The sequence below is a fragment of the Rhinoraja longicauda genome, unplaced genomic scaffold (assembly GCF_053455715.1).
Source record: "Rhinoraja longicauda isolate Sanriku21f unplaced genomic scaffold, sRhiLon1.1 Scf001424, whole genome shotgun sequence".
NCBI lineage: Eukaryota > Metazoa > Chordata > Chondrichthyes > Rajiformes > Arhynchobatidae > Rhinoraja > Rhinoraja longicauda.
The window spans coordinates 1-9893 of record NW_027602639.1 but is presented as its reverse complement, the minus strand read 5'-3'; the positions used below and the strand labels follow the sequence as shown (position 1 = coordinate 9893).

Sequence of the window (9893 nt, the reverse complement as noted above, 5' to 3'; positions counted from 1 at the left end):
CAGGCAGTTGTTGAGGTTTTCAGGAACATTAACTATGGTTTTCCAGTATTATGGACTTCTATATGGTTTGGTTATGAGAAGAATACAATAATGCTTGTGCTTGTTTCATTATCTTTTTATTTTACCTCATCTCATTTATTTTTCCAACACCAGGATTACATTACCTGGAAACACTTACCCATTTATTTTCGATTTAGGTTTAACAATGAAAATCTTCAAGAAAAATCTGCACGATTTATTGTATTACTACGCTTTTTCCAGAATCATTAAATATTCCACAGTGGAAGAGGCTATTGGCTTATCGTATCTGTGTTGACCATGAAAGATTCTTAAAATTAGGCTCAAGGCAATGCTTGTTTGGTTTTAGCAACAGGTTATAGAGAAACTTGGCTAATGGACTGTAAAGAGATCTTGGAGATCCTGTGACCAGATGCTGCCATTCCTGAGACAAGATCAAGGGAACAGGATTTGCCTTTGGGCAGGAATTCCTCCCAAGGAGATGAGCTCTGCAATAATGACTATCCATCCATTGTAAGAGTCTTTATTCACATGGCAGTCAGGTCTCCCAGAAAGTTCATACCTAATCATTGATCTGAATGTCAGAACCTAAAGACAACAAAAAATTGACTAGCAAGATTGATATTTAACAGCCAAGTTGGAAGTCTAACGTTAATGATGAGGGCAAGCTCAAAAGTGCTGTCCGATCATTATTAGACCTCAGGAGCAGTAGCAGAAGACACCAATGGCTACGGTTGGCTAGGTAAACCCTGCAACGCTGTTAGGACAATGGGCCTTCCTGGCCAGGTTAAAATCTCTGCACTTATAACAACTGAGACTCGAAAATGGCGCGAAAACCTGACGTCCCGTATACTTTCTCAGTGTACTGTTCTTATACACTTGTACAGAATATAAGAACTGCTTATGTATAGTAATACTTTTACTGAATTGTATGCAAAAAAGAATTTCACTGTACTTTGGTACATGTGACAATAGAGTACCGTTGATTGAACCATTGGATATAACTGAATGTAAGCTAGCATTGGTGGGGAAGTGAAGGGAGGGAGTATGCACAATGAGCAGATTTTTCTGACAGGAGAAAGCAGGCAAGGACGCTGTTCATGTTATTATGAGTGAATGTGTGAATGATCAACAGGAAATGGGAATAAGAAACACGAAAAATTGGATTCTGAAGTGGCAGCTATCTACTTGCCATCAGCGATCCAATCCAGCCAGATAACAAAAGCAGTATAGCAGACTGATTTGTGCTTTTCCCCCACAGTTCTAATCACTCTGTGTCTGTATCCGGTTGTTTATCGAGCTGCCTGGTTAATATACAATCGCAACCATGCAGACTATGGCAGAACTTGGAGATGCTGCTTGTTTCCTGAGGAAAAGTGATAAGGAATTAATGGTGCTACAAACCATAGCCTTTGATGGTAAGCTGCCAATTGCAATTCACTGTGAGTGACATTTTATCTATCCCTCATCATCAAACTCAAGCCAAATGATGCAGTCCAAGAAATATCTCTAATTCTCCATGCAATTCTTTGCTGTTCATGATCCAATAACCCAGTGTGTCTGTAGAATAAAACAAGACACGGCGTGTAATTCCCAGCTCAGTGGCGTGGTCTGATGTTGGGTGTGTTTACAACATTTGTCTTGTGGAGAGTTCCAGCATCCTCATCACTGCCCTTACTGTCCAGAGGTAATTAATATTTTGCCTAGAGCTGATAGTCTGCTAAAATGTGAGAACCCATCCATTATTTGTATAACTGCCCAAGCAGGGCTGAAATCTTCAAGGTCTACACTAAGTTGAAAGACAGTTTCTGCTCACTTCCTGAGTCTTTCCTTACTGAATTATTAAATTGTAGAAACATTGAGTACAGAAGCATTCATCTGTTGCCCACATGCCCATTGCGAAATAATCCTCCATCCAAACCCACTGCAATGCTCTCAACCCCGCAATGTTGTTTTCCATTTAATATTTGTCCCGATCTCTTTTAAAAATTCCTTTACAATTTATTTCCACAGCCTCTTCCAGGTGACAGCAACTCACTGTGAAATATTCTATTCAATTACCCTTGCATCTACCAAGGTCTTGCTTTCCAGAGCACATTGCCCAGAAATGGCATAACAGTTCAGTGAGACCAAATCTGTGAATTGGTCATGAATGTCCCTGCATTTATATTCTCTGCCTCTGCTCACTAAGCTAATGACAAATGTTCTGTAACGAAGATTCTTAACCTGCCTGGTTCGGAATCTATGAGCACACACAGCATGGTAACTTTGGTCTTTGCATACTTTAATCTTATGGGTTTTCCTCAGGAACTATGTAAAATTAACTTTTGCTTTTGACATTTTTCATCTTTAGGCAAGAAAAGGTGCTGGATTCCTGATGATAAGGAGGCTTATATGGAGGCTGAGATTCTTGAAAGGAATGATTCCAAGGTCACTGTGGAAACTAGGACTGGCAAAGTAAGCGAGAGATTGATTGGTAAAATGTTGCTCCCCGCATAAGGGCATGTGACAATCTACTGCCTCAGATGCACCTTATGGTCCTGAGCTTACGTCACTGTTCAAGGATTATTCGGTTGTTCCACATCTGTCCTACCATTCTCAGTCCACGTTGCTGTACAAGGATTATCTGACAGACCTGAGTCCACTGTTCAGGGATTTCCTACAGTCCTGGGTCCTCTCAATTGTCGCAGGATTACCCTACCGTGCAAGCTCATCTAGTTTTTTCTGGTGAATCCTTCCACACACATCCAAACCATTGAACCCACTCTCAAAATATCAGAACTCATTTATATTAGCACTGATCAATAAGATAATTCACAGTCGCATTTACCAGTGAATATCCCGAGTCATTAACCCCGACCAGTGATAGAACTGTGAATGAATGTCTCAAATCACGACCAGATCTATGAATTCACTCACGGAACATTGAAAGGTGCAGAACCTTTGGCTGTATAACCATAATTTCAATAACTACATCTGCCATGTGTCCACCCATTCCCCTGATCATAGAATTCCTCCACACACGCCCAGACCAATGAACCAATCTGTTCATTAGCCTCCAAAAACTGATCATCCACTCAACCTTCTACTTGATAAACTAAACCACCCACACCCTGGCCAATGAACCCCCCTGCTCCCAATGGCTACTGACACCATTGTAGTCCTCTTAATCATAGGCTCCATCCACTTTCCCTCCTTGCCACTGAGCCTTTCTACCCCTCCACACACCCCAACCACTAAATCAATCCACAGTCAGACCGTTGATGACAGAACCCGTCCCACATATTCTGTTATCTACCGACCCCCTTCACATTCCCTGACAACTGAATTACTCTAAATACTCTAATCACAGAATGTTGTCTATATAGACAACATTCATTGAACCTCTCTATACTGTATGCTCACTGAACCCACCAAACATATAATCAATCTATGCATCCCAATCATTGAACCTTTGGAAACCCTTGATTTCAGTAACATTGCCCCTGACCAGTGAACACCTCCACAATACATAATGATTATCACCTTGCTTTAACTCTCCTCTGATTGTGTCCTTGCTGACCTAGCTCAAGGCCTGTTTTGAGTTCTGTTGGCTTACAGTGTGATGTACATTTGGGCTGCCAACATCCACAGGTGACTCTCATTGTACACCGTTTAGCCATATGTTGCTTGCAGCCTGCCCTCCTGCCTTTAATGGGAATAAACTCATTTATGTGCAACCAGCTTACTTTCTAGTCTCGATGACAAATATCTAACCCTGTCTATCTCTGGCTCCTCCTCATCTCTCCTTCAGACAGTAACAGTTAAGGAAGATGATATCCAGCAGATGAATCCACCAAAGTTTGATATGATTGAAGACATGGCCATGCTGACAAACCTGAACGAGGCATCGGTCTTGTCCAACCTGCGCCGTCGTTACAGCAACTGGATGATCTATGTAAGGCAGTGATTAATAGAATTCCGACTCTAAATAAGGTGGGATTTGTATGATGAGATTATTGATCTCGTGGTAGGAACTTCCTGACTGACGCTCAGTTAAACACTGAACTAATCAGGGAAATTGGAGAAATGGCAGTGAAGATCAAAGGTTCATCTCCCTCTCTGACCTCCTTGTGGGCAGGTGAACAAGAATATGGGGCAATGCTCTAAGATAACAAGGACAGTGACAAAGTATCTTCCAAAAAATCTTCCTGACTTTTTTTAAAAACTTAATCTTGGAATGTGGGTAGTCTTAGCTAGGCTTGCAGGTATTGCCATTAAAAATTATAAAATTAAGTTGACCATCAACTAAATTACAGAGTCTTGAATCAAACTAAATAAGTAGGGGTGAGAGAGGTAGATTGCTTTTTCTGATGGACATAGATTAACGAGATGGATATTAAGCACTGAAAAATAGCTAAGTTGTTTATTTAATCAAGAAGGGCAGTAGTCAGGTAAATACTGGCCAATGGTAAAGAATTTTAAAAAAAAATCTAAATCACACAGTTTATTTACATTGAAAAGGCAGGGACTGTTTTATGATAGTTAGCATGGGTTTGTGCATGGGAAATCCTGCCTTGCTAATTTGACGGAGTATAGAAGTTGGGAGGTTATGTTGCAGTTGTATAAGACGTTGGTGAGACTGCAAATATTGTGTTCAGGTCTGGGCACCATGTTATAGGAAAGATATTGTCAAGCTTGAAAGGGTTCAGCAAAGATTTATGAGGATGTTGCCAGACTAGAGGGTGTAAAGCTATAGGGAGAGGTTGAGTAGACTGGGTCTCTATTCCTTGGAGCGCAGGAGGATGAGGGGTGATCTTATAGAGGTGTATAAAATTATGAGAGGAATAGAGCGGGTAGACACAGTCTCTTGCCCAGAGTAGGGGAATCGAGGACCAGAGGACATAGGTTCAAGGTAAAGGGGGAAAGATTTAATAGGAATTTCAGGGGTATTCCTGGTATTCAGGGATATTCCTCGGCGTTCTCCCGCCGAGAACGATGGGGGGGGGTCCGGCAGAGGGACGCCGAGAACCGTTGGGAAACCGGCGGGGGGCTGGGTGAACTTTTATAACTTTGTTGGCGCCAGATATGTAACGACACTTGGGTACTGCCTAGGTGAGGTCTGCTATATGATTTTACCGAGTTGTATGCAAACCAAAGCATTTCACTGTACATGTGATAATAAAGTATCATTGAAGGTCTTGGCATCTGAAGTTTTTTGTGAAAGCCAATCTGGATTTTGCGGCATGATCTAATTCTACCTTTTCCTTCTTGACAGACCTACTCTGGGCTGTTCTGTGTAACTGTGAATCCATACAAAATGCTTCCAGTGTACACTCGCCAAGTTGTTGCTGCCTACAAGGGCAAGAGACGCTCCGAGGCCCCACCTCACATCTACTCAATTGCTGACAATGCCTACAATGACATGGTCCGGAGTAAGTAGAACAATATACCAGGCCACTGAATGTGTGGAATAATGCACCACTAAACCATTAGGGGCATGGAATATTAATGGTCAAATTACCAGGCTGGTATCCTGCAGCTGATCTTTGATATGGAATGATACGTTTGAATGCCATGGCATTCAAATGAAATACATTTGACATCTGCAACTTCACTAATGTTGTGAGGTACTTCTAGAGAATGATGCTGGTGAATTAGCAACAGGTAACAAAGAAATGGCAGCAGCAGTCTTCACCATGGAGGAAACTGCAAAAGCTCCAAAGGTAACAGACCAGCTGATTTTAAACAACAGGGAGGAACTTACAAAAATCCCAATGAAAGAGATAAATTATTGGAAAAACTTAGAGCAAAGGTGGACAAACGTGAACAGAACATTTATTGTGAGCATGGTGTTATTTACCCTATACATCTCTATAAGGTCACCCCTCAGCCTCCTACATTCCAGTGAGAATACATGTAGCCTATCCCATCTCTCTTTACACGTCTAGGCAACATCCTGATGAACCTCTTCTGCACTTTTTCTAATGCTACCACATTCTTCCTGTAGCATGTGACGGGAACTGCGTGCCAAATGTGGTCTGACCAATGTTTTGTACAGATATAACATGACATCCCAACTCTTACACTCAGTCCTTTAGCCAATGAAAGCTAGTATGCTGAATGCCTTCTTCACCTATCCACTTGTGTTGCAATTTTCAGGGAGTTATGAACTCAGGCATGCGAGTGAGGTAAAAAAAAAGAGGAAAAGAGCCGTGCGCTTGCGTGAGGCTTTCAGCGGGGGTCAAAAAATTGGAATTTTTTTGAAAATGTACACACAAAATTACCAGTTTCAAGCCCCCCAAAACATTTCAGATGGGGATATAGGGATAGATGTGCTGGGCTGGAGTTCCAGAGTCCCGGCCGCAGTTTGCAAATTCAACCCACCGATCAGCCGTGGAAGTCCCGATGAGGTCGAGATTGGCTACCCTGCCCAGCCTAGGCGACACATTTTTGGGGAGACTTCCAGGGCGGGGGGATTTCAAGTGGGCTCTCGTAATTTTGTCCGGATTTCAATGATTAGCGGCAATTTCTCATGGAACCCCTAGCGACCTCTAGCCGAACCCTAGTGTTTATTTTCTTTTTTTTTCTTTCTTTTTTTCGATCCGATTTCTCCGTTGGTAAACGCGATTTTAGCAAAGTGAAAAACGTGGAAATCATGCAAAAAGCGCGGAAAATTGATTTAAAAACGCGTAAATCCGTGGAAACGCAGAAAATTCACATGCCTGTGAGCTTGCACCTGAAGGCTCCTTACACAACACTGAGATCCCTGCCATTTACTATACATGACCTGTTAGTATTTGATGTTCCATTATCTCATACTTCCTGGATTAAATTCCATTTGCCACTGCTTCCCCCAACATTGCAATTGATCTATATCTATCTGTCTCATACCACTGGTTACAGACTTGCAGTCAGAAAAACACTTCTCAACCACTGTGCTCTGTCTTTATCACAAAGGCAATTTTGGATCCAGTTTACAAAAAAACCCTTTAATCCCATGTGCCCTGTAGGATCACTGAATTCTCTGAATAAACTAACCCCATTAATTCTCTCCAAGCCCCTACATGCCTTAACCTTCTGGACAAGTACACCGTGTCAGAAGCTTTGCTGAGGTCCGTGTAAATAACTTTTATCACCCTGTCTTCACCAATTTTCATTCTTACCTCCTCAAAAAACTCAATCAGGATGTGAGACAGGATTTCCCTTGCACAGAGTCACATTGACCACTCCTCATGATGCAGAGGTATTGGATTTTGGAAAGTTAAACCAGGCCAGGCCATACAGATTCAAGAGAGAGACTGAGGGTACGTTGTTCTCTGAAAGTGGCATCACAGGTAAACAATTGGTGAAGAAGGCATATGGCACACTAGCCATTATCAGCCATGGGACTCAATATAAGAATTGGGACCTGTGTTGTACAAAATTTAGGTTCGGCTGAATTTGAATATTTAAGTCATACAGTTCAGGGCGGCACGGTAGCGCAGCGGTAGAGTTGCTGCTTTACAGCGAATGCAGCGCCGGAGACTCAGGTTCGATCCTGACTACGGGTGCTGCACTGTAAGGAGTTTGTAGGTTCTCCCCGTGACCAGCGTGGGTTTTCTCCGAGATCTTCGGTTTCCTCCCACACTCCAAAGACGTGCAGGTTTGTAGGTTAATTGACTGGGTAAATGTAAAAATTGTCCCTAGTGTGTGTAGGATAGTGTTAATGTGCGGTGGATCGCTGGGCGGCGCGGACTTGGTGGGCCGAAAAGGCCTGTTTCCGGCTGTATATAAACAACAACAACATAGTATGGAAACAGACCCTTCGGCCCAACTCATCCATGCTGAACGTTACCTTCTGAATCTGTCCCACATATCTGTGACTGACCCATATCCCTCCAAACCTTTCTTATCCATGCACCTGTCCAAATATCTTTTAAAAGTCATAATTTGACCTGCCTCTGCCACTTTCACTTGCAGAACGCTTAACCATCTGTGTGAAAAAGTTGTCCCTCAAGTCCCTTAAAATGCTCCCTTAGTTAAAGGCTCCCTTATCCTGAAAAGACAGTGGCTATTCACTTTATCTGTGCTCCTCCTGATTTTATAACCTTAATAAGTTTGCTCTCAGCCTTCTATACTTCAAGGAAAAAAACATTAAAGGACTCATTTGATATCAAATGCCTACACCTGACAAATGTTTCCTTCTTATTTCTCATCAAATATGGAACATAGAATGGCACAGCCTAGGAACAGGCCCAGGAACATGTATTACCAACTGTGAGAGGGAGGCAACAGATAAGAAGAGTTAATAAATTATGATTTCTTTTTCAGATCGGGAGAACCAATCAATGCTGATTACGTGAGCTCTAAACTTTTATATGTTACTTCTAATACAATGGCCAATCCTCATAAAATTCATAATCATTGTAACTTATTAGTATTAATCATATCTAAGCATGAATAATAACTCTTCGTACTTTCCAAAGTTAACCTTGATTAAATTTTACCTGGTCACTGATTTGCTTGTGGCTCCATTGGTTAATACATGTTGTGTGTTGACATGAAGATACGACTTTTCGATATTTAACATCAGTGTGACACTCCTATCAATATAATAAAATAACACAGTGAATAGCTGGTTGTAATACTCAGTTACACCTAATTAATATATATTCATTATATTCTAATGCACCATACTTTACACTATAGACTTTATTTTTGTTCTAAAGTTCTACCCACATTTAGAATGGAAAAACAACGAAGTAAACCTGTTATTGTGTACTTTCATGCCACTACCAAAAGTGGCGATGGTGTACTCCAACACCTTGACCATATACAGTAGCACTTACCTATTCATCTATAAGTAACAAGAACAAATTGAAATATAAAAAGCACTATCTGGATTTGAAACAAAATCGGGCATTGTTCCCTGTCCCATCTTCACCGGAAAACTATATTCAATATTGATTCTGGTGCGCGTGCCTAGGGACATTGAGTAATTAATATTTCTAATAAGTTTTACTTTGTCACTGTAAGTAATCCCTGGAGGTTTATGTCAGTTATTAATGAATCAAAACTCAATGTCTGAAGAAGAATGTAATCTCGGCTCAAATTGCACAACTAAAAGTTGACTTAAGTTGGTATAAAGTGAGGGACTCATCTGAGCACCACCAGCTCAGTCATATCAGAAAATCAGATTTACATGGTCTTTAAACAGATCTCAAACAGGTCAAAAATACATGCAGCCAGCCTTGTTGGAGTGATTCTCACCTGTCCAATGTAGTAGAAAAGAAAGCTCAACATCACAGTCTGATAACATCTCTCCAGAAAGAGAAAAGACAGCGACAAAGAAAGATAAAGAGACAGTCAAAACATATACAGTTGACAGACAGAAAAGCAGACAGACTGTCCAATCATTTATGCATTAATTTCATACATTGTTCACATTACATCAGCTTGGAAAATATAAAGACTCAACTCAACACAAAACATTAATTCCCAAGAATCTTCTTTCCAAAAAACTGGATATTTTCTTTTTGTGCTTGACATTTTTATTGATTATATATGAATATTTTGTTGCACAATTTTGATTTTTTGGGGTTTAACTTTTTCACTTTTTTCCTTTCTGGGTTGTGGTGGTGCCCAGCGGGGAGTCTGGAGCTGGCAAAACTGTCAACACTAAACGTGTTATTCAGTACTTTGCTATTGTTGCTGCCTTGGGCGATGGAAGTGGAAAGAAGGGCGTAAGATCAACTCTTTCAAACCTCTTCACTTTTTCATGCTCCATTTTTACTTTTTTCTTTAAAAAAGTTTTTTGTCTTCGATTTGCTTTAATGTGCAGTAATGTATACACAGATTGTACTTTACAAAGTAAATATTTTGTTTTTGCCCGAACGTTTCTTTTTTTTCTTTTA

The 9893-nt window shown here is 40.9% G+C and overlaps 1 protein-coding gene across 1 annotated transcript; it reads left to right on the top strand.

The window, feature by feature from the left end:
• Positions 1-1345: 1345 nt before the first annotated feature.
• On the top strand, positions 1346-9722 carry LOC144591674 (myosin-7B-like; the record flags this gene model as incomplete). Its single annotated transcript, XM_078395715.1, has 6 exons — positions 1346-1436; positions 2372-2475; positions 3812-3955; positions 5276-5432; positions 8311-8338; positions 9626-9722. Coding segments are annotated over exons 1-6 (621 nt in total), but the record flags the coding sequence as incomplete, so codon positions are not given.
• Between the last annotated feature and the right edge of the window lie 171 nt (positions 9723-9893).